The sequence below is a fragment of the Triturus cristatus genome, chromosome 8 (assembly GCF_964204655.1).
Source record: "Triturus cristatus chromosome 8, aTriCri1.1, whole genome shotgun sequence".
Taxonomy (NCBI): Eukaryota; Metazoa; Chordata; class Amphibia; order Caudata; family Salamandridae; genus Triturus; species Triturus cristatus.
In genome coordinates this window covers 298,207,530-298,230,627 of record NC_140591.1, presented here as the reverse complement: position 1 = coordinate 298,230,627, position 23,098 = coordinate 298,207,530, and the positions used below count along the sequence as shown (strand labels likewise).

The following is a 23,098-nucleotide window of genomic DNA, read 5'->3' as shown; positions in this document are numbered from 1 at the left end:
TGTTTGGGGCTAAATAGTTGGTGTTGTCTTGCCCCCGTAACTGGGTTACTGCCTATGAGAATTGCCCTTATGGATGGTAGACTGCAGGGCACCCACTTAACATTGCAATATCAGTGTTGTGTAATTTTCACATGGAATATTGAGGTGGTGATACTGGATGTCTAGTTTAAAGCCCAAGATGCTGGGCGCGGCCAAGATGGCGGCGTGAGCAGATGGGTCTAATCTGTGCTCCGTCCTCACCCGGTCACAAGCACCTTTAATAACAATCCCCCTCAGCTAGGACAGAACCAGGGGTGTGATCCAGCATTGGAGGACGAGCGGCGAGTGTTTGGGAGCCGCGCGGTGACTGGCGGTCTCCGGTCTCATTGGGTGCACAACGCGGCCTAAGAAGGGGGAAGTGCCGCACTGCCAGCCGGGGCCTCACAGAGAGCGGCTGCGCCGGCAGCAGTCACTCAGCCGACGTAGCTTCTGTGGAGTCCAACGTGTTCGGGACTCCTGCGGATTCCCGGTCGTTATCTGAGCCCCGGAAGAGACGGCGGTCACGGAGAGAGACGCGGGACGGAGATCGGAGACCCCTGCCAGGATATGCCGGCAGTGACGACCCTGCAATTTGCTGAAGTCTGACGGCGCTGCCCACGGGGACGAGTTCCCGCCCGGCTGAGAGCCCCCTGCAGACGCGGCCTACCAGCAGTGAGTGTACTGGCCGCGATCGGTCATGGGGTCTAGCCCACACCTGGTTACACCACTGCACCTGCACCAGCCCCCCAATGCTGCGTTCATCCCACCACTGCTTCCCGGGCCTTGGGAGAGTTGGAATACGTGGGTCGGACTCCAGGGCCTGAAGCAGGGTCTGCCCTTGCCCATTGAGCCACCCTGCATAGAGGCCTTCCCGGACGCCACCTTCCAGACCACGAACCTCACCGGGACTGGGAGCACCCATCCAACCAGGAGAGTTCTCCGTGGCGGCTGGGACCCACTGACGAGCGCCCTTTGTGTCTGCATTAGCAATAAGGGTGCTGCGGGGACGGCCCCTAGGACACCGCCAACGATCAAGACAAGACAAGTCTGCCATAGGACCCTGTCAACATTGTGCAACACACTCTGCCATTCCCTCGCCTGTGAGGCCCAGGCCCACACAGGACCTCCCCTGACGTCATGCCCCTGGTGCCTGATGGAGGCCTCTGGGTAGGCACAGTTCAGTGCTGCACGGCCTGCGGTCACGCCTACACGCACAGCCTTCCCCCTGGTCGAGCGGGGCCTCGGGGGAGCGAGGGCAGGCCCCCAACAACCTATTACAACTTGAGCCATTCCTGGAACTTGTCACCTGCGCAGCCTCTGATCCCTAGAAAGACCCACTAGCATCTCTGGACACTGGCAACATAGTGGGTGAGCGACGCCCGTGCCCTGGCCCACAGGGGCTTCTGGACACCTTGGTAGCACCTAAGCGACCCCTGGATCCTCTATTTCCCCGACCCAGGTGTGCAGAAATATGGCCAAAGCCAAGGGTAAAAAAGACAGATCCGTAAAGGAGATGCTGTTCAAAGGCACAAGTATACTCCCAACAGGAGAAAGCACTCACTGAGGATCCTAAACATTCGGGAGGAGACAGAGGTGCGGACAGCCAGGTGACATGAGAGTTCCTAGAAGCGCTACTCGCTTCCTTACGGGAGGATCGACAGACAGTTCAAAAAGATCTCACCATGGAGCTCAGAGAGGTGCGCCAGGACATCGACCAGGTAGGGGAGAGGGTGGTGGAGCTGGAGAGAGAGCTCCCTAACAAGAGACAAGGATGTCGAAGCTCTCCAGCAAGAGATCTTCGCCTTCAGGACCAACAGCTGGACCTCCAGGCTCATGCCGAGAACCTGGAAAACAGATCAAGGATAAACAACATTTGCATTAGGGGGGTGCCCACAAACGCAGAGGGATCGGACTTGGAGGGTTATGTCCAAACCCTGTTTGGAAGCATCCTGGGAGACAACACACTGAGTGGCATCAAGCTAGATAGATGTCACAGAGTTGGCCTCCCGCAGATATCCTGGTCTGCGTCCACATATTCAGGAGAAGGAGGCAATCCTCTAAGCGGCATGTTCGGATCAGAAGATACAATTCTGCGGCCATCCTCTGCAGCTATTTCAAGATCTGGCAGCCTCCACTCTTCTAAAATGGAGGGAATTCCGCCCGGTCACCGGCCACCTCCGTTCTTGTGGCATCTCTTACTCCTGAGGGCATCCGTTTTGCCTTATCTTTCAACTGAATACAAAACACACCAACTACACTCTCTGGCAGAAGCCTACAAGACTCTTTAGATCGCACCCTCCGACTCAGCTTCCACGCGCCCCTCAGAGGAGGAAAAGGTACAAAATAAGAACGGCCACGGGCCTAGAGAAGGTCTTCAGCCCACGCCATACAAGCCAGACCCGGAGGCCATGGCGAAGGAGAGATCTGAGGTGCTGCGCTCCGCTTGAGACAAACAAGATGCAGATCTCCCCTCATAAGGTAATGTGCATTTGCTGAAGGGTAACGGTCTTGAGGGTGGGGACGGAGGCGCTATCCCACTTCAAACAGAGATGGCTCGCTCTGTCCTGGTGACCCCCATGGACAAAGACTTCCAAGTCACAAAAGACTATGGACTATTTGTTTATCTAATTTTTTGTCTTTTGTTGAGGGTTTGGGTATTGTTGAAGGGCTTCCCTTCCGACTGACACTATTGGGCTAGGTGAGATATCTAAGTACTATTGTGATAGCCCCCTGATTATCCAGCTCTCATACACGGCACAACTACCATCTTGGATCTACTGCTTACACCAGCTTAGGTTTCCCTACCACCTGTTTCCATGGAGGTCAAACTACTCAGTCTTAATGTAAAAGGTCTTAACAACCCCACTAAAAGAATTATGATACTCTCCCTACTAGAAAACTCACAGGAGGATATTTGTTTGCTTCAGGAAACACATTTGCTTGTGCAAGACACCCATAGAATGCACACAAGGAAAATCCTGCATCACTTCTGGTCATCGGGGAGCGGGAAGAGAGGGGAGTGGCTGTTCTGTTCTCCAGTCGCTTTAATTGAATAAGGCTAGGTACCTATTTTGAGATTAAGGGTCACCTACTAGCCATCCGCGTGCAACTGGGTATGCTTCACTTCACAATAGCCTCATTATACGCCCCCATCAACGTTCTGGAAACTTTTCTTAGGGAAGCACTCGCAGGGGTCCTTCAGTCCACGAATCAGGCAATATTTGTGGGTGGAGATTTCAACCTTGTCATGGACGGGGGCGGGACTAGTCCGGACAGCGGACGGGACAAGCAGGTGCTTTCTCCCCAGGTCTGACTTGGCTGGAGGATTGTGGGCTACACTATGTGTGGCGCCTACAGCACCCAGAAGATGGGACTAAACATATTACTCGGCAGCTCACAAGACCTATGCCGGCTTAGACCACTTCCTAGCGTCTTCCTCAGTGTGGGAGCTAATCACGGACTCTTCTATTGAGCCCCGTTCCCTGTCGGATCACGCAGTAATCACACTCACCTTCACAACTCGTACACCTCTCCCTCAATGCCTGCCCTGGCGTCTGCGTGTTACACTGTTGCATTCCCTTGAAGTAGAGTCCTCAATTAGGTAAACGATCTAAGACTACTTAGTAGTCAATGACACAGACAAGTTCCCTCTCTCCTCGGTATGGGAAGCCCTCAAATTGGTCACTAGAGGTTCTCTCATTGCGAAGTGGCACATGACAAGGCCTGAAGGGATTTAGACCGCTTCATCTGGAAAGGGATGAAACAGACTACAAAAACAGCTGCTACAACGTACAAAACAGTAAGGGGGCTTGGCGGTTCCCAATGTCTTACGGTACTACCAAACCGCCCAACTGATATATTTAATAGAGTGGAACTGCCCGATGATGGAAAAGCATTGGGTATTTGTGGACCAAACAGTGGCAGGCTCACAAATCTGGAGGCTTGGCTTCCCCTGGTCCATAGATCTTGGGGCCTCTACTCCTCTCCGGTTACAAGCCCCCTTTTTAAAATCTGTGACAGAGTGTTGTGCACGGCTGGGCTCTCGTCATTCCCTTTTGACCCCACTTTTTTCAAACCCCGAATTCCCTCCCGGGTTATCACAGGGAGACGCTAAACGATAGCTGCAAGTTGGCTGCAAGAGGGTTGGTTGGCTCTTCGACCACAACGGTCTCATTCTCTTCAATCTACTAAAACTACAATAGGGTGCTAAGCACAAACGTGCACAAAAATCGACCTATGACACCCTTTGAAAAATGGCTGCTCCTCAAAACAGATGACAAGAAACTTTCCTAAGAAATCTACCGCTACCTGATAAAAGGGCCTTCCACACACAGAACCCCAGGTCAACTTCGTTTGGAGACAGAACTAGGTTGTGGCCTCTCTGATAAAGATTGAGGAGACATATACTACAGGACACACCACACTGCATATAACGCAGGACAAACGAACAGCAGACAAAATTAGCACATATTGGTACTATACTCCGGCACGAGTCCAAAAGTGCAACACGCTATGTGATGGCCAGTGCTGGAGAAGCTGTGGCAACCCCAGAACACGTATACACCGCCTGTGACACTGTCCCAAACTCAGAAGATTCTGGGAGATAATTCTGAACGACAGACAGTGCTTATCAACCGGAACTTCCATGATTCACGCCTACATACTCCTGGGACTTCCTAATGCTCTCACCTACCCACTCCGATCTGTGAGAGGGCAGCAGATAGCAATGGCCATTAATGCAGCACAGACTACTCCTGGCAAATTGGGGCTTGAATAAACTCCCTGATCATAGGCAATGGCTTAACCAATTATATGATACTGCTGGGTATGGAAAGTCTCTCGATATCCACAATGCTGACCCCACAGCCTATGCGAAACTATGGGCCCCATTTATCTATATTCTGTCCAAAGAGTTTAGGGAACTGACCTGTCCTGCGTACTTACATATTCTGAAACTATTACTGCCCGAAACGGAAGATGCTAAGGCTCCATAAGCACACTTTCTTTGACCTATAACGCCCTTCTTAGCTACCATACACAACAGGACTGGCCTAGTCGGAAGGAGAGGGGTTTTCCTGTTCTATTTTACTTTATATATTTGTTCTATTTTGGTTTCTTCCATTTGGATGAAAACTGGCTAAGCACTCAGCAAACTAGTGTATGGGTCGAGGGTACTTTTAGCGATGTGCGATAACTGTGAACCTATAGTACACTCAGAAGACCTTCACCTTCTGCTTCCCATACACTGCCGTCCCAATCTGGGTTGTAGGAAACATGCTGTGTCTTCTCTACATTTCCCGTGATCTCCATGTTAATGAGTTATGTTCTGCCTTTTACCATACATCTGAACATTGCGGCCGGCCCAAAAGGGGATGTAGGCGATTTGCTGTGTATGTGACTTAGCTAACCTTATGTCAATAAAAAAGATTTGATCCTAAAGCCCAAGATTCAAACCCATGTGTGCCTTTAGCGGAAGACACTGGTGTTGACTATACAAGAAGCAGTGTCTGCTGGGTCTGGGGCACAGTGTACATGTAACAGAGATGATTGTCCCCCTTGCCTCTCTTTTTCTAGGCATTAGGGAGGTGCTATACAATTGCCTTTGTCTCCCCCATATGAAATCTGCTGAACCTGATCGAACTGCTAGTCACTTGCCAGCAGAGTGGAGGTATTTGCTCTTCATGTCTGGTGGTGGGGAATCTTCAGTTGCTTCGAGCTGAGGCCCTCTTTCTGGAACTGAGTGCCACCAGGAAATTTGGGGGGACATGACTTCTAATGTATATGGAAACAATGGGAGAGGCCTTCTACTTTTTGTTGGCACGTGGTGTGAAGACCTTAGCCCTGACTAGGTCTTCAAATCTGTCAGGGGTGGATTTAAGCATGGAAAAGAACTGCACGCTGCATTCAGTCTTAGAAAGGACCAGAAAGTAGTCATCTTCCTCTATGATATGCATGGCAATCTTATGGTGGAGAGACGCTCTCTGAATGACAGCATGGCACTCCATGGAATTATCCAGAATCGAAGGTTTGGCTGGAAAGGGCCCTAAATCAAGGTCATCATTGAGGTCACCATGACGTACAGATTGTAAGGCCCGACTCCATAATAAGTAGTCCAAGGCTCTATTTTCTGTATTTTTACAGAATCATCAACATGACTGCCTTTGACGCAGATGTCTATCCTGATCTTTCCAAGAACCTCTGAAAGTGTCAAGTCATTTAGAGATAGACATCAACAAGACACCTGATGCAACATCAGTTTGGAATAAGAGCCTAGTTATCTCAATTTTAAGGTCAAACAAGAACAACAGCCAAAACAGTGTAGTCTAAATTGTTGTAGTTTTACTTTATTTATTTAAAAGAATGTGTCTTAGACTAGCATCTTGATGCTCATTGGTTATATCAAACATTCCTAAGGTGAAATTTAAAATTCCATCTTCAATCAATCAAAAAGGAATTTGTGGAGGGGCGTGGCTACGTGGCGTAGCGAAATGGCTGCTGCTTCGTAGAGCTCCGGTGCACCCAGCCCAAACCCACATATCCACTCAAGGATGTCATGGCAGCAATTGCAGAGATCAAAACCTCCCTCGAGCATAAAATGGACACCATATCTCTCGAAGTAAATCTCATTTGAGCGGATCTCAACAAAAATAATGAAAGGCTTAAGCAGGTGGAACTCAAGACCAATAGTTTAGTGGAAGATACTTCCCACATACAATCGGAGATTAGCGAGCTGCAGTCTTTCAGGAAGTTCACAGACTAAAATAGACGATTATGAAGGACATCTTAGACGCAACAACGTCCGCATATTAGGTGTTCCCGATAAAGTGGAGGAGGAGGCGGTTGACCTGTTTGTGGAGGAACTTATCCTCCAACACCTCAAACCCAAAGGACTTGGGAAATTCTTAGTCATAGAACTAGCTCACAGAGTCCCGGGGGGTCGTCCGAAGCCGGGGGTCCTCCCACGCCCGATCCTGGCTAGGATCCTTAACTATCGGGACCGTGACGCCATACTCCAGCGTGCCAGAACGGGGCCTTCGCTCCGGTTTACAAATGCCGACGTCACCTTCTTCCCAGACTTCACTCAGATGGTCCAGAAACAGCGAAGATCCTTTTTGGGTGTCAAAAAACGGATTAGAGACAAGGGCCTCAAATATGCAATGCTTTTCCCAGCTAAACTTCGAGTGGAAGCAGATGGACGGGCCTGGTTCTTCGATCGCCCGGAGGTGGCAACGAGCTGGTTGGAGTCCCGCAAAGCATGAGTTCGGAGCGATTGAGCAGAGAGACCAGGCTCAAGAGTGTTGGGAAAAAGACCAGGCGACACTGAACACTCACGTACTCCACCGGAGAAATGATGGTCCAGGGTATAATCTCCGACAGCCAACATGATACTCTATGAAAATGGTAAAGGGGGTGAGGTTGGTATGAACATCGGCCCACTCAATGACAGACTGTTTCCTCCCAGAGACAAGTATAGTGCTTACGGGAGAGAGTTGGGGGAACCTGGAGCATTGCACTCCCCAATTTTCTTCATTTAGTAACAGAAGTTGTGCGACAGGCACTCTGCCAGTTTAGTATGGGCAGTTTAAAGTCCAAAGAGCAGGGAAGCAGGGAGAGGGGTTGTTGTTGTTAGTGGTGGTGGTGGTGGTGAGGGGGGTGGATGTTATTTATTGTTGCAATTTTTCCATCGACAAGCAATGTGACAGGCGTGAATACGGTTCTAAAGACTTCCTACAATCTTAATGCATACACAGTGGAATAAAAGTGTCAAAATTCTAAGCTGGAACGTCAATGGGTTTGGAGACTAGGTTAAACGTGGTATCGTTCTTCAATATATTAGGAATCAGGCCCCTGACGTCGTCCTTCAGGAGACACATTTGATAGGTCACACCTGTAGAGCAATGAACGGGGGGGTGGGGGGTGGGGGGGGGTATAAACTGGTGGCTCATGAGGGATTTACTACAAGCTCTAGATGAGTAGGTATTATGGTAAAGAACACCTTCCCCCTTAGTTTGGATTCCATTTGGGCCGACGACAGAGGAAGATATGTGGGCATCACCGGGTCCTGGGAGGGACGCACCATTACATTAGTGTCTATATACGTCCCACCTGGCCTCCAGACTACCACATTTCAGGACCTACGCAATACACTTCTCTCACTGCTGCTACTGGGAGGTGACTTTAATTCAGTGGGCTCAGGTAGCATGGACCGTAACCCCCCGCGTGAATTGGGGCCCGCCACTAGATGGCTACCTGACTTCCTCAAGGCCATGGGGCTAGTGGACAGCTGGCGTCCATATAACCCAGAGAAAACACAACACACTTTCCATTCCGGTGCTCACCACAGTCTTTCCAGACTTGACTATATTTGGGTTCCCATCTCCCAAATCTCATATATTCATGAGATCAGACACTTAGCCAGAGGCATACCCCGACCACTCACCATTATGGGCACATATGCTCCTGGATCACATACGGGTGGGCTGCGTTGTTCCATTTAACCCCTGGTACCTCCACAATCCCAAAATTCGTAAGGATCTTCTCACTGCAATGGACAACTATTTTTGTGAAAATGCGGGCACAATAGACTCCTTTCAGACACTCTGGGAGGCTTTTAAAACTAATTAAGGGGGAGGCTTTGTCCCTAGTATCAGGTCACAAGAAGGAACAACAAAGGGAAATGTCTAACATAGAAGATGAAATATACCAGCTAGAGAGGGAAATGGAAATGCAGACTACTACTGAATCACTCCATCTGCTACGTCTTAAACAAGACGAATATAGGGCGCTAGTTCCGCACGAAGCTAAAACATTGGGGAGAGAGAAACTCCGGAGAATTTATGATCTGGGAAATAGATTGCCTGGCTCGATAAACGGGAATGGGCAAGTAGATTGGTACCAGTTCTCCACGACACCAACAATGACAGCATCACAGACCCTCAGGAAATTGCAAACCAATTCGCCAGACATTTCACAGAGGTATATACGGCGGTGGCACCCTACACTGAAGAAGAATCCACTGAATTGTTTAGGTACATACCATTGCCCACCCTCTCCTTGACAGAAAGACAATTATTGGACAGCTCTTTGACTACGGACGAAATAGCGCAGGCAATTAGAACACTCAACTCAGGGAAAGCCTCTGCCCCAACGGGATCCCGATCGAATTATATAAACTTAACCCGGATAAACTGGCCACTCACCTTAAAGTCATGTTTGAAGTGAGCAGGGAAGGGGGGGGGGGGGGGGAATGGGGAACTACAGTTAGATCAACGAATAGCTAAAATTGTAACTATTCATAAGGCAGGGAAACGCAAAACAGACTATACCTCGTACCGGCCTATATCCCTCCTTAAAGCTGAACCCAAAATTCTTGCAAAAGTACTGGCTAATCGTCTAGTAAAAATTATATCAAATCTCGTGCACCCTGACCAGTCTGGTTTTATTCCGCATCGGACTACATCTCTGAACCTGCGCGGAGTCCACGGGGTTTTCGGCAGGGTGGACACTATACTGGAACCAGCTATCCTGGTTTCCTTGGACGCCACTATGGCGTTCAATATGATCGAATGGCCCCATCTCCTCGCGGTGCTCCAGAAAATGGGGTTCGGCCCAGAGTTCATCCAGTGGGTGCACCTCCTGTACACGGCGCCATTGGCACGGGTTGTGGTTAACAATAACAATTCAGACATGTTCGCCATGAGCCGAGGCACCCGTCAGGAATGCCCGCTCTCCCCTCTCTTATTTGCCTTGGCGTTTAAATATTTAGGGATATTCATCTCCTCAGACTCCACACACTGTTGGAATAACAATCTGCTTCCCCTGCTAGTGCGACTAAAACGTGATAAAGCCAGTTGGAAATCTCTCCCTCTATCCCTCCTGGGTAAGGCGGCCCTTTTTAAAATGATGTCCCTACCCCGCTTCTTATATGCCCTACAAAATTCGCTTGACACTGTGGGACATGATTGGCATCTCACGGATTCATGACCGGTGGGAAAAGGGAGAAATAAAAACTTTCGTTACCCTACAAAACCAACTCGGACTGGCTGACTCGGAGCGTTTTCGTTATGCACAGGTGCGCCACGCCCTACGCTCAGTACTCCCTAAGGGTTCCTCCCCTCCAGAGTCCTCCCCATTGGAAGATAGAATATTGGATGACTACCTCCTGGAGAAGACCATTTCGCTGATTTATAACAAATTAATATACAATATGGAGGACCCTCTCTCCCCACTACGACAAAAATGGGTGGCGGACGGCATTGAGATGTACGATTAGGACTGGCAGGAGGCTGTGTCCTCCCCCAGGGTAGTAGTGATTCCAGCAAGACTACGACTAGTACAACTTAAAATCCTGCATAGGATATATATATGACAGGGCCTAACTTGGACAAATGGGAAGAGCAGAAACAGGGGACTGTCGTAGGCGCTGTGGGCACACGGGCACTTTTATGCACATCATCTGGGAATGCGCACATATCCTGTCCTACTGGAGGGAGATACATGAAGTAATGGGGGAGGTCCTTGTAGTCCCTATTCACCCGGAAGCACGTATGTGTTTATTGAACATATGGGAACCAACCGATCTGAACGCACACCAGACGCAATGGGCCACCCTGGTGTTCATGCTAGCAAAAAGGAACATCGTCCAGGCCTGGGGGGCGGTAAAACCACCCACACTGGAAGCATGGAAGTCAAGTATGGAAGTCAAGTTTGGATTGGTGCATGTTCCGTGAAAAGACAGTATATGTTGCTCGTGGCTGCACCAAAAAGTGGTCCCGACTATGGGGGCCATGGAGCTCGTACCGGGGTTACATTTGCACTCCCCTCAACAACTTGCCTTAGACGACTTGCTTTCTCTAGGATTTGTCCTAACTGTGTATAATGTGAATGACTATGGCCAGCTTCTGTCACGCCTGAACTGAAATTGAATTGTTGCTATGATCGCGTGTATGTCAATGACTTAATAAAAAGCTATTTAAAAAATAAAAATAAATTAGGAATTTGTGAAGCGCACTACTCACCCGCAAGGGTCTCAAGGTGCTGGGGAGGGAGGGCGGGGGAGGTATGGGGTAGGGGGATTCGAGCAGCTCCGTCTCATCCGAAAAGCCAGGCCTTGAGGCTCTTCCTGAATGCTTGCAGTGTGGGGGTTCGCCTGATGCTGAGGAGGAGTTGGCTCCAGGTCTTGGCCGCCATGTAGGAGAAGGTTCTTCCTCCTGTTCTGGCTCTGCGGATGCATGGGATTTCCGCCAGGGCATGGTCGGTAGAGCGGAGGTTTCTCTTGGTTGCGTAGAAGGAGATTCTTTCATTGAGGTACTGGAGTCCGGTGTTGTGGAGGGATTTGTAGGCGTGAGTGAGCAGCTTGAAGGTCACACTTTGACATGGAGCCAGTGGCGGTCTCGTCAGTGCTGGGTGATGTGGTCTTGTTGTGGGATGCCGAGGACGAGTCTGGCTGTGGTGTTCTGAATGGTCTGGAGTTTGAGGAGTAGAGATCTGAGCTGATTCCGGCATAGAGGATGTTCCTGTAGTCCAGTCTGCTGGTTATGAGTGCATGGGTGGCGGTCTTTTGGAATTCGGTGGGGGGGGATGGGAGGGGGGGGGGGGGGAAGAGATCCATTTGAAGGTCTTGCGGAGGATGCTAAATAAATAAGATATAGTATAAAAGGACTGCCACTTGTCAGGTGCGGTCTTTTGTCCCAGATTATCAACAGCAAGATACTGCCAAGATTCTGGGAGGAGATGATGCCACGCATATTTTCTTTCGCAGGGATCGTGGGCACCTTGACTTTTGTTAATCGCACCATTTGGCTGTAAACCAGGTATGTAGTACACTCATTCTCCTTAAGAATTTCTAGATGAAATTTATTCTACTCCATGGTTTCCTGGTGTTGCGCATAGAAGTAGGTTTTATGGTGCTAGGTTTTTTAGATTACATTATGTGTGTGGTTATTTCAGATGTGCTGAGCAACAAGGTGCACCAGCTGAAATAAAAACACTTTTTTAGCTAAGTGTCTTTTTCTTAGCGCATTGTGTGTGTGGTATTGAAGAGAACATAAAAGATTTGTTTCTGATCCCCACGATGTCCCTGGATCTCACCGTTAGAAACCCAAACGCATTGAAGCCACTTCAACTATGTATTGGGTGGAGTTCTGAGGGGCTACAAAAACCTTATTTCACATTCAAGCGTTAGAGGATTGAACTAAGTTCACTTGTGTCACCTGTGGCTGGGAAAGCAAACCTTGTAAAGCTGGGCAACAGACTGTCTACGCAACAGACATTGTAGTCATCCCCGCCCACCCAAAACCCCCCTTCACACGAAGGTTGGTCATATGGGTCTCCCTCCCCGAATGGGCTCTCTAGGTTCAAAAAGGTATGAAGTTGTCTTTTAAGGATTCGGGTGGAGACAAGACCATCTGAGATAGTAGAGGAGGCGGTAGTGGTGAGTTAGGGAGTGGTGGAAAAGGAGATGCATGCTTAAGCATTGGAGGTTTTGGTGGAAGGCTTACAGCTTGGTCTTTTTGCTTCTTATGTACCAGGTGTCGAGGTACCTCAAAGGTGAGCTCCTCCTCAAAAGGCTGACCTCTGGGTCTTCAGAATAGGAGGTAATTCAATGACTCGCCGACTGCCTTTACCAAGGGCTATTTAGCTGAGATTCTGCCTGTGACAGAATGAATAAAGAGATGCTTTTGTTTGCCATAGAGTTCTTGAGCTAGTTTCTCAAGGATGGGATGCCAGAGTCGAAGGAGTCTATGGCATCAACTTAGTGTCCTTTGAAGACACTCCCGGCACAGATTTAGACTCTGATGGTCATGGATCAGAGTGCTTTGGTCATAAGTGCACTGACTAGGGGCATGAGTCATTGTACTTTAGTGAATGATGGCTCAGTTCCAAAGGCTTATCTCTATTCCAACTACAACCTAAAGGCAGAGGGGGACCGACGGTCAAGGCGTTTATATTGGTCAGCTCTGGGTCCATGCCAAACTCCCAGAGGAGCAGTGCTGCTTCTATGAATGGTTGTTTAATTAAGAGGCGCTTGGTGATTGTACTTGCATCCCTCTGAGTCTTTTTAATGCATCATCCTGTCTGAGTCAATTACAAAGGGTTAACCTCTTCTTCCTTGGAGGCACTCTACACTAAGTCAGCTGGGCACTAGTTAGGTCAATAGGCTTCGAGAAGGGGTCCGAATCTTCTTTCTGAATATAAGAGTTCCTGTTAAAAAATGTTTCTAGGGGTGTTGGACAGTGGCCTGCGCTCAGCACCTTCCTCTGCAATACCTTGATGTCTTCTTGCGCAGGAAGGCAAGGCAGGAAAGGAATTGGATCTTTGTGGCATGGGGATAGGTAAAAGATGCAGGCCCTATGTTGGTCAACCTCAAGATACTTGGCATTACACAGTGTGCAAAACTGCAAATGTGTGTTCCATATTCCCACTTTCTCCAGGCAAAGTCCACAATGGTCGAAGAGGGCGGGAGACCTTAACAGCTTTGCACCATGCCCTGGGTCAATCATTTGCAGTAGATTCTAAAACTGTAAAAAATTAACTAAAATCGATGTACTGAATGAAGATGTGCATTTGGTGGTTGTTCCTAGTCACCGGAGACAAACATTTATAGCTGGGTCCTAAGCTGCCATGAGAGAACACCTCTATCTCGGAGCCGTTTTAATTGAATATGTCTGAACCAGATGTCAAAGAAAAAAAACGATCTATGGTCCCATGTTATTTGCAAACACATCTCTGTATCAAACTGCTAGGCCTCTAAGATCTGAAACGTGATTCACGTCTAGGCATTTGAACAATGCAACCCTAGATAGAGAGCATCAGAGTGCTAAGCAAAGGCTCATTTACCGTGACAAGGCTTGTTCATGTATGGAGATGCCCAACATGTAGAGATAGTGTTTTCTGATGACGTAGGCCTCAATTTCCTTTCTGAATTGGAGGAGGGTTTGGGGCAGTTCTGATGTTGATCGGGATGCTTTGAGATCCTAGAAGCATAAATGGATAAGCTAATCTTCTAGTCTTCTTTCCTGCAGTTGTTTCCACTCTGGTGATGACCCTGCTAGAGGTGCGATGCTGTAAACTTGAAGGAAGTTGTTTGCTGAACGTTTTTTAGGCTTTTGATGAGATGTATTTATCCATCTATTATGCCTTTCACTGGAGCTAATACAGTGTTAGGGAGACCACAAAGCACGGAACTACCTGTATCTTGGTGCAAACAGATGAAGGCATACAATGCGGTCTTAGTTTTCCTCAGCATGTGTGCTAGAAAGAGAGGTCATTGTCAAGGGTGAGACCAAGAAATTCTGTGATTGGTGTCAGCTAGAGGATGAAATGTCCAAGTTCATTGGGGGCGGTGGGGGGGGGGGGGGAGCCTTGAGTTTGTGATCAATTATTGCCAAAGACAAAGAATTTGGTCTTCCTCAGTTCTAGCTTTAAGTGTTGCTATCTAATTCTGAAAGAGGTAGATTTTGGGCTGATGGAACTTGTGAGCAATGACAATTTTCAGGTATATTTGTGTGCATAGACCATAGTATAGATTGGACAAGCTATGCCAACATGATCTGATGTTTTATGGCCTGATATGTTTTCTGTTTGAGGGCAATCTGTGCGGGACGGCTGCTTTCTGGCCCCAGATGAAGTTTACAGTTTACTATAACTGGGGTTTTTGGCTTCATATATGTGTGTGGGGATTTGAGGTACATGGAGGTGTGAGTTGTTTGGGAACGGGCGCTCGTGTGAGATTCGCTGGCAACCAAACAGTAGTGACTCCTTTGTAAACAATTCATGTGGCCATTAATCTACACTGTGATTTGTTTCTGGGCCCTGAAACAGCAGCTATTCCAGGGGAGAAAATTCACATCCATTCCCATGCTAAATCAGTTTACCTTTACTGTGCCTACACACCATCATTCCTTGGTCCTTCTAGTTATCAACAAGTGACCTGGGAAAGTAAGGCAGTACAGGCCAACTACACACATTTATTAAGTGGTTTAAACCAGTCTGTCTAATACCTACTGTTAGAAAAACCTGTCAAGAAAAGGCAAAAGCAAGACGATGCATGCCTCCTGAAGAGGGATAGGCGAAACTTTCACGAAAAGCACTGGAAGAGCAAAACTGGGCAACAAAATTAGGTACAGAGTAAATCACACACTGTCCCAAATCTGGCATTTGGTGACGTTTGCATGAACCTTGTTGGATCTCATTTCACCAGGGAGAACTACTTGAACTGCCCGAAGAAGACACTTCTCTGTTCATCTGCCCGTTTTTTCTACAATGGTATTGGGGGGTGATTTACGCAGAATTTGCTTGTGTACCACAAACAAATAAAATCAGCCAAGCCCTAGTGAATGGTGGAATAGCAAATATTTTGAAAAAGACTCAAACTTTGGCTAGCCCTGGTTTTTCACCAGTTCCTTCGCAGCAGGATAACATCTGGTCCCCTCAAATCAATAACTCATGCTTGAGACAGAGACGAAATAGCAGAACCTCTGCACATGGGGACATTTACTAGGAAGTCGGCCATGCTGCTGTATTTTCACATTGCCCATAGGATTGGAAAAAACCCTCGGCCTTTGCCTGTGACCAGAAAGAAGAGGGAATTTAGGGTAGCTGTCAACTTGTGCAACAGTCACTTTAGGCTCCAGCAGGTAAGACACACTGAGCAAATGAACCACCTAAAAAGGATGTGAGACATGCAGCCCAGTGAACAGAACTGGCAAGTAACCTGGAAGAGTCCACAAAGGTTGAGGCTGGAGAAAACCTTCCAACACCGTAAATGTAGTGAATCTGTAACTGACCAAATCCAACATAGATTTTACAGCCCTGCAAAAATGACTTGAAGACAGAAGAGGCTTTTCCCCTTCATTCCATATGACTGGTGCTGGTTTCAAATTCTAGAGCTAGTTGCTCTGAATGGAATGGCTATCCAGAGATCCCTGGACATCTTATCCAATACACCCGATTCCCCCAAAAGGTTGAATTTCTTGACCACAGCTAGCCATTACCAAAATATCAGCTTTTGCATGTATCGTACCACCAGAGAACTACGTTTAGATGTCCTAAATCTAGTGCTCAGGTCAGCCCCTGCAACTGACACTAGATGAAGCCACAAAATATCCCTCCATTCCATATGTTTGTGACCAGCACCACCAACCATCAACTACAGGATCCATGATAGCCCTAATTAACATGACAAACCTATTTTAACCCCTTCAGTGCCCATGACTAGATAGTCTCGTCATGGAGCGCGGTTGCGCTGTGCCCATGACAAGACTATCTCGTCATGAACCCCGCCCGCTAATTCAACGCCCGGCACAGGGCGTGGAAAGGGCGGGGCACTGAAGAGGTTAAGTTGCCTTTAAATTCCTGAACTAGCTTTGTGAGGCCATACTCTAGTGTGAGTGGTATGTTTAGGGCTTTTTATATTTTCTATTGGCATACATACAGACTCAAACCCATTAAATAAATCTAATTAGCACCATGGACTGGCAGGAAACTGGAGTAGACACAATATAAAAAAACTGGTACTTCGTATTTTGCCGTAGTGTCTAACCCAATAATTGGCTGAACAAACAGTAATACAATCAAAGTTACCTAAAAGCAACTAAGGACATTCAGAACTTTCTCCCACAACATAATATGGCCCAAGGGAGCCCAAGGTATTAAAACCTAGTCCCTAGTAAATGAATGCTCTAAAAGTGTTGGGGTTGGATGTCAATACCTATAATATGTGAACACCTTTTGGGTTCTTAGGTACATATTTGAACTGTACTAACTGTTTATTTGCGTGTATATAAAGACCATCTTAGAAGTGTTAGCTCTTGCTAGACACAGAGGTTTTGTTATGTGCTGTGTTATGTTGCATCTTGCTTTGTACTTTGATTGTGCAGGTTTATATCCCTTCAAGAGTTAAGAGCCTAAACGGAGTAACATGGTTATTCAATTTAAGAACAACAATGCTCAGATCCCAATCAATGAGGAACTACGCACATGTTTGTGGAACAGAAGTCATCCGAGAGTTCCACTTCAGACGTTGCAACGCAGTCAATATAACAGAGGAATCACATTGGCAGATATACAGGCCTACTATAGAGCGGCGCACCTCGATATAATTAATGAGTGCTGCCATATAAAGGACGATCACCCAACGTATGCCCTAGAAAGACTACAGTTCCAGAAACGCACATATTTTCACTACATCTATGGAGGGCCAGGTTATAAGGGGCTGCTACCTGCTACACAAAGGGTGATAGAAGCATGAAAGAGGGCAGAGAGGCAGATGGGATGGTACAACAAGGTAACAAGGGCAACAACACTCTGGGAAGGGAAGAGAAGAGACTGCCTGAAGTGGCCAAACTTCGTGGCTTTCAGAAATGAGATATGGTGGGAATTACTAATGTGAGAGATGTCTTGCTGAAAGGCGACTTAATCCCTTTCTCAACACTACAATCAAATTATCAGTTAGCTTATACGCAGCAGTACAAGTACTTTCAATTGCAACACACCTGGAGAGCAGGGAACACACCAATGACCGACATCCCTGAATATGTGCGGCTCGAGGGTAGATTATTGCATGGACGTATAGAACATTAATTAATAACATGCCGGATAACTTTAAGCCTCTACGCTCCAAATAGGAAGACACCACAGGTCCATTGGAAGACATTGATTGGGTCCTGATGCACCCAAGAGAGGTGGCTATTAAGCTACAGCTTCGGTTAATTCAATATAAAATCCTCCACAGGGTCTATTATGATAGGGGTCGAATGCACACAATGAGAAGAGCGGAGTCATTTGATTCTCACTGCTGTGGTACCGAGCGAGATGCATTTATACACATGTTATGGGACTGTCCGATTATTCGAAGATACTGGGCTCGGATAGTAAAAGAGCTAAATGATATACTCTGAGTACAGGTTGCTAGGGAACCTACGGTTGTTACTAGGAATCCCCACAGACGTCGATATCCCTAGATATAAGCTGTTACTATATAATCTGGGATTGATAGTTGCCAAACGAGATATTGCGAGGCACTAGGGGAAAAGTGGACATCCCCACCCGAATAGAGTGGAGAGCCAGCATGGACCTCTATATGGGGGCAGAAAAGACAACATACGCGGTCAGAGGTTGCCCTACAAAACTGACTAAGATATGGGCCCCATGGCTGAGGCACTATGGCTTAGAGATGGAAGGAATGGAATTTGATAACAGCCTACCTAAGTACAGGGACAGTTAATAATGGGACTTTTAACCACACCTGCATGATAGTGAGAAAAGAGACGCAATTCCTGCATTGAGTGAGAGGATTCAGTGTTATATGGCAGATTGTAATGTTATGTCTCTGTCTACCTCCACTGTCTAATAATGGTTATACTTCTGAACAGAGTATATGCAATCATTCTCCTATTACTGTACTGACTGGTATATTCAATTCATATTGTTCTTTGTTGAGAATAAAATAAAAATATATTTTATTTAAAAAAATAATGCTCAGATCCCAAGGACACCAGTACCCAATGGCAATGCAGACATACTGCCCATCATCCTCCAAATGTCACTTTACATAAGCTGTTTTCAATGAGCCCGAAAGATTTCAAGCTTTGTTACACATTAATAGAATCTCCCTCTGGAAACTGCTGAAACATTGAGCTCAAGTTCATGTTCAAAAGTTAGCCTTTCAATTGGCATTCTTTTTTTTTCTTTCTTCAAATGCATTTAGGCAAGATGTTGTTCAGGGCATCAAGGTCACATGGTAGCAAAGCTGCACTATAGAAATTCTGTGTTGTCACTTAGATGGTTTGAACTGGGCAAGTTTGAACTTTAGTTGGTTGCTAATGCCAGTTCAAAAGCATATTGGTTTAGGTCTCAAAATGGGGTCCATTATATGACTAGCAGTAAAACAGGGTGAGTCTCGCATTGTTCAGCATGAGCCGATCGTTTGGCTCAAAGGGACACTAAAAACATTATCAGTAAACATTTGCTATTATTGATGTGCAGATAGTGCACCTACGCCTTAATGTACTATGCTGACAAGTGCTTAGTCCCACTTCCACCAGACTCAGGAGATGATATAGCTACAATCCAGGTGGACAAATTTAATACACGGAAATAGGGAAAAATAAATTGTGGACCCACAAGTACATCCAGTAGACTAAGGTCCCCCCATCGCCTACCAGCTTAATTATTTGGCCCATTTAGAAGAGAAGGCACAAAGATGGGAATGGTGTTGCATTGTCAGTCTGGAGAAATGGTGGCTAAAACTGCTAGGGGAAGCGATAAAACAGTGGTCAACCTTTCCTTAGTAGTACTTTTGTTTACTAAAATCATCTAGCAAAAAGGTTATAGGAAATACATCGGCTTAGGAGTCATAAGAATTTGCATTTCAAAGTTAAAGAGGGTATGTAAAATAATATGAGTAACCTTAAGGAGCCACCCTAGTAACTTTTCTCATAGATTTTTAGTCCAGCTCCCAACTAGGTATGATTTCTCAAAATACAGAAAACCTCCTGCAACACAACTGATTAAGTAGTAAATGCCTTTACCAAAAAAAAGAGATTATAAGGTCTACAAATAAAACCCAAGCTTGATGCAGTTATTGTATATTGCAGTTAAGTACTCAAAATAAATGTTATAAATCCACCATGGAAATTCATTAAAGACGTACTTTATAATACCAGTCTTGAAACTTTTTACTGCAATCTTCACTACAAAAATCTCGTACTACACCATCGCATTCTTTAGTTGCTGCCTTCTTACACATCTGAAGGCAATAGTTGCAAGTTACGCATTTCAGCCCCAGACGTCTTGCAAAATCTTGCTTATAAAGCAATTTGCATCCTGCAAATTAAAAAAAAGTAAAATTCAAATACTAAGCAACATATAAATCATTTTCAGTGGTGACGGTTGCTGAATTAATGATTTTATTCTAGATTTTCAAAACACAGTCATTCCTTACAAAAATAGTGATAAACTAACATCTAGACGAATAGTCCTTTTTATTTAGAACAACATTTAGTGCAGTTTTTAAAAAAAAATATCATAGTCTGTCAGGCTGAACAAGAATCCCCAATATTAATCTACAAGTTCTTAATATTACGCACTTATTATTGATACATGTATATCAACCTAAATCTGAAATTCAGTAAATCTGTAAATAACCTTTCTTTCTCAAAAACATGTAGATAGTTAAATAGGTGGTGTTTGAAAAGCACTCACTTCACAAGGACATTTAAAACCAAAGCCTTATTAGGACACTCCTCAAATTCCCATACAGATACTTAGCTTAGCCAAGAGGTTAGACAATGTCAATCATTTTTGTTTTTGTAAACTGAAAAGATGCTTGAAAATTCAAATACACAGTGGCGGTACAATATTAGTAATACTAGAAGATTAATTTTTCCAAATGTAGCAAAGCTGGCAGTGCTGCAGTCAATTTCACACAACTAGTGCAAGTTAGTTGGGATTGGAGATGAAAAATGTTACTCGTCTATATCAATCAGCAGTGATGTAGGTTTACCAGCTTTGCACACTCACCAGGTAGTACTGCCCTCTGAATATTTCTATTTGTTTTTATTCGCTGAATGGTGTTTTGAGGTGACACTGGTACCTCCTGTGAAACCCACAATGCACCGAGAAAAGTTACACACTGTATTGCAACCCTCTCTTTCGCCCCACCAATCAAAAGAGTAGGTACGTGTGCTGTGTAACTTAACAAACCATTAACTGTTTCTTTAAGTTTTAATAGCAGCTCACTTCCTTGGATGTGGGTAGGGTACACGGGCATCTACAGCACTAAATTCAACAAAGATTGCTACAGGTAACAATTTCTGTTTGCAGCATGTGTAGCTGTAGATCACTTGCACTGCATAGGTTTCAAGAAAGTACCCCTGCTTCTAATGCTGCGGCTTGCAGGTAAGTGCTTCAGAAGAATAGCTACTTACCTCCAGTAATGCTTTTTCTGGTGTATGCTCTAACAGCAGAATCCACACCTTATGAATATTCCCAGGGCGTCGAGCTGGATCCAGAAACTTAAAAGTAGTTCTCCTGCATGCGGGTATCTGATGTTGTGTGACTCCACACCAAGGTCATTCTGCTCCGGAAGTGATAATTGGGCCAGGCCCCCAGGCACTCTGACTTCAGTTGCTTTCTAAGATTTGTCAGCGCAGTCAGAAGCAGAGCCCAAAAGCAAATTTGCTTGACCAGTGTACAGATCGCTAGGCTGGGACCTTTTCAGATGGGGAAAGGAATATGCTACTTACCAGTATGCATCTGTTCTTGGCATGTAGAGCTGCAGAGTTGTACACTTAGCATAGGTCGCCATCTGGTGTTGGGCCCGGATGTTTGCAGTTTGTTTTTCTTCTTGGACAGTCTTTGGAAGTCACGAGTTTGGTGACTCCTCCTTCGGTCCGTACTGCGCATGGGCTTCGGCTCCATCCTCAGATTGTTTTTCGCCAACAGGGAAATGATGGAGCGTAGTAATAACAGTGAGAAACCCATGTGTTGTATCTAAATAAGATGTACTGGAACGGATACAGGAGGCGGGTGGGCGTGTACAACTCTGCAGCTCTACATGCCAAGAACAGATGCATACTGGTAAGTAGCATATTCCGTTCGAGGCATATGAGCTGCAGATTGTACACTTAGCATAGATTATATAGCAGTACCCAACCTTAGCGGCGACCACCGGTATCCGTTGCAGCTGTTTGAAAAAGTGTCTTTAGTACAGCCTGGCCCACCCTAGCTTGCTGCTTGGAATGCACATCTACACAGTAGTGTTTTGTGAAGGTGTGCGGTGTAGACCATGTGGCTGCCTTGCAGATGTCATCTAAGGGTATATTCCCTAGAAAAGCCATAGAAGCCCCTAACTTTCTTGTAGAGTGGGCTTTAGGGGGAACAGATAATTTTCTCTTTGCCTTTTGATAGCAAATTTGTATGCATTTTACAATCCACCTAGCTATCCCTGATTTTGAAATGGGGTTGCCTTTATGTGGTGAAGAGAAGGAAACGAACAATTGTTTAGTCTTCCTGAAGGGTTGCGTTCTTTGTATGTAGTATAGTAACGCCCTTTTTACATCAAGTGTGTGTAAGGCCCTTTCTGCAACAGATTGGGGTTGCGAGAAGAAGACAGGTAATTCCACTGATTGATTGAGGTGGAAGGGGGAAATGACTTTGGGCAGAAACTTCGGATTTGTGCGAAGTATGACCTTGCTGTGATGCATTTGTATGTAGGGTTCCTGTATGGTGAACGCTTGTATTTCACCAACCCTTCTAAGGGAAGTGATAGCTACAAGGAAAGCTGTTTTCCAGGTGAGAAACTGTAGCTCACATTTGTGCATTGGTTCGAAGGGCGGACCCATTAGTCGTGTAAGAACTAAATTTAGATTCCATACAGGGGAAGGTGGTGCCCTGGGAGGAATTACTCGTTTAAGGCCTTCCATGAAGGCTTTAATAGCGGGCACTCTGAAGAGTGATAAATGCTGCCTGTTTTGTAGATAAGCAGCGATCGCTGCTAGGTGTAGGCGTATGGATGAATATGCCAGGTTACACCTGTGAAGATGGAGCAGATAGCATATGATGTGCTGTATGGATGCATCTAGAGGGTTGATTGTATTGTTGCGGCAGTAAATTACAAATCTTTTCCACTTTGCGGCATAGCATGCTCTAGTGGTAGGACGTCTGGCTTCCATGATGATGTTCATACAATCAGGGGGAAGGTTAAGGTATCCGAATTCTAGGATTTCAGGAGCCAGATCGCCAGGTTGAGCTGAGCTGGGTCCGGGTGCCTGATTTCTCCATGGTTCTGGGTTAGAAGGCATGGGGATAGATGCAGTTTTTGATGTGGTACCACTGACAGTTGTAGTAGCGTGGTGTACCACGGCTGCCTGGCCCACGTCGGAGCTACCAGAATGAGTGTGAGGGAGTGCTGTTGTAGCTTCCTGACCACTAATGGAATTAGTGGGAGAGGTGGAAAGGCGTATGCAAATCTGCCTGACCAGTTCATCCATATCGCATTGCCCTTGGACAATGGGTGTGGGTATCTGGCGGCGAAGCTTGGGCATTTTTTGTTTTCGTGGGTGGCGAAGAAGTCTAT

At 46.3% G+C, this 23,098-nt stretch overlaps 1 protein-coding gene across 1 annotated transcript in view; it reads right to left on the bottom strand.

Moving 5' to 3' along the window:
• The window catches only part of ZMYM2 (zinc finger MYM-type containing 2), a 1,132,334-nt gene that overhangs the window by 590,287 nt on the left and 518,949 nt on the right, over positions 1–23,098 (bottom strand). The window contains exon 10 of the mRNA XM_085621554.1: positions 19,673–19,845. Coding sequence (XP_085477680.1) covers positions 19,673–19,845 — 173 coding nt within the window. The remainder of the gene's footprint in view (positions 1–19,672; positions 19,846–23,098) is intronic.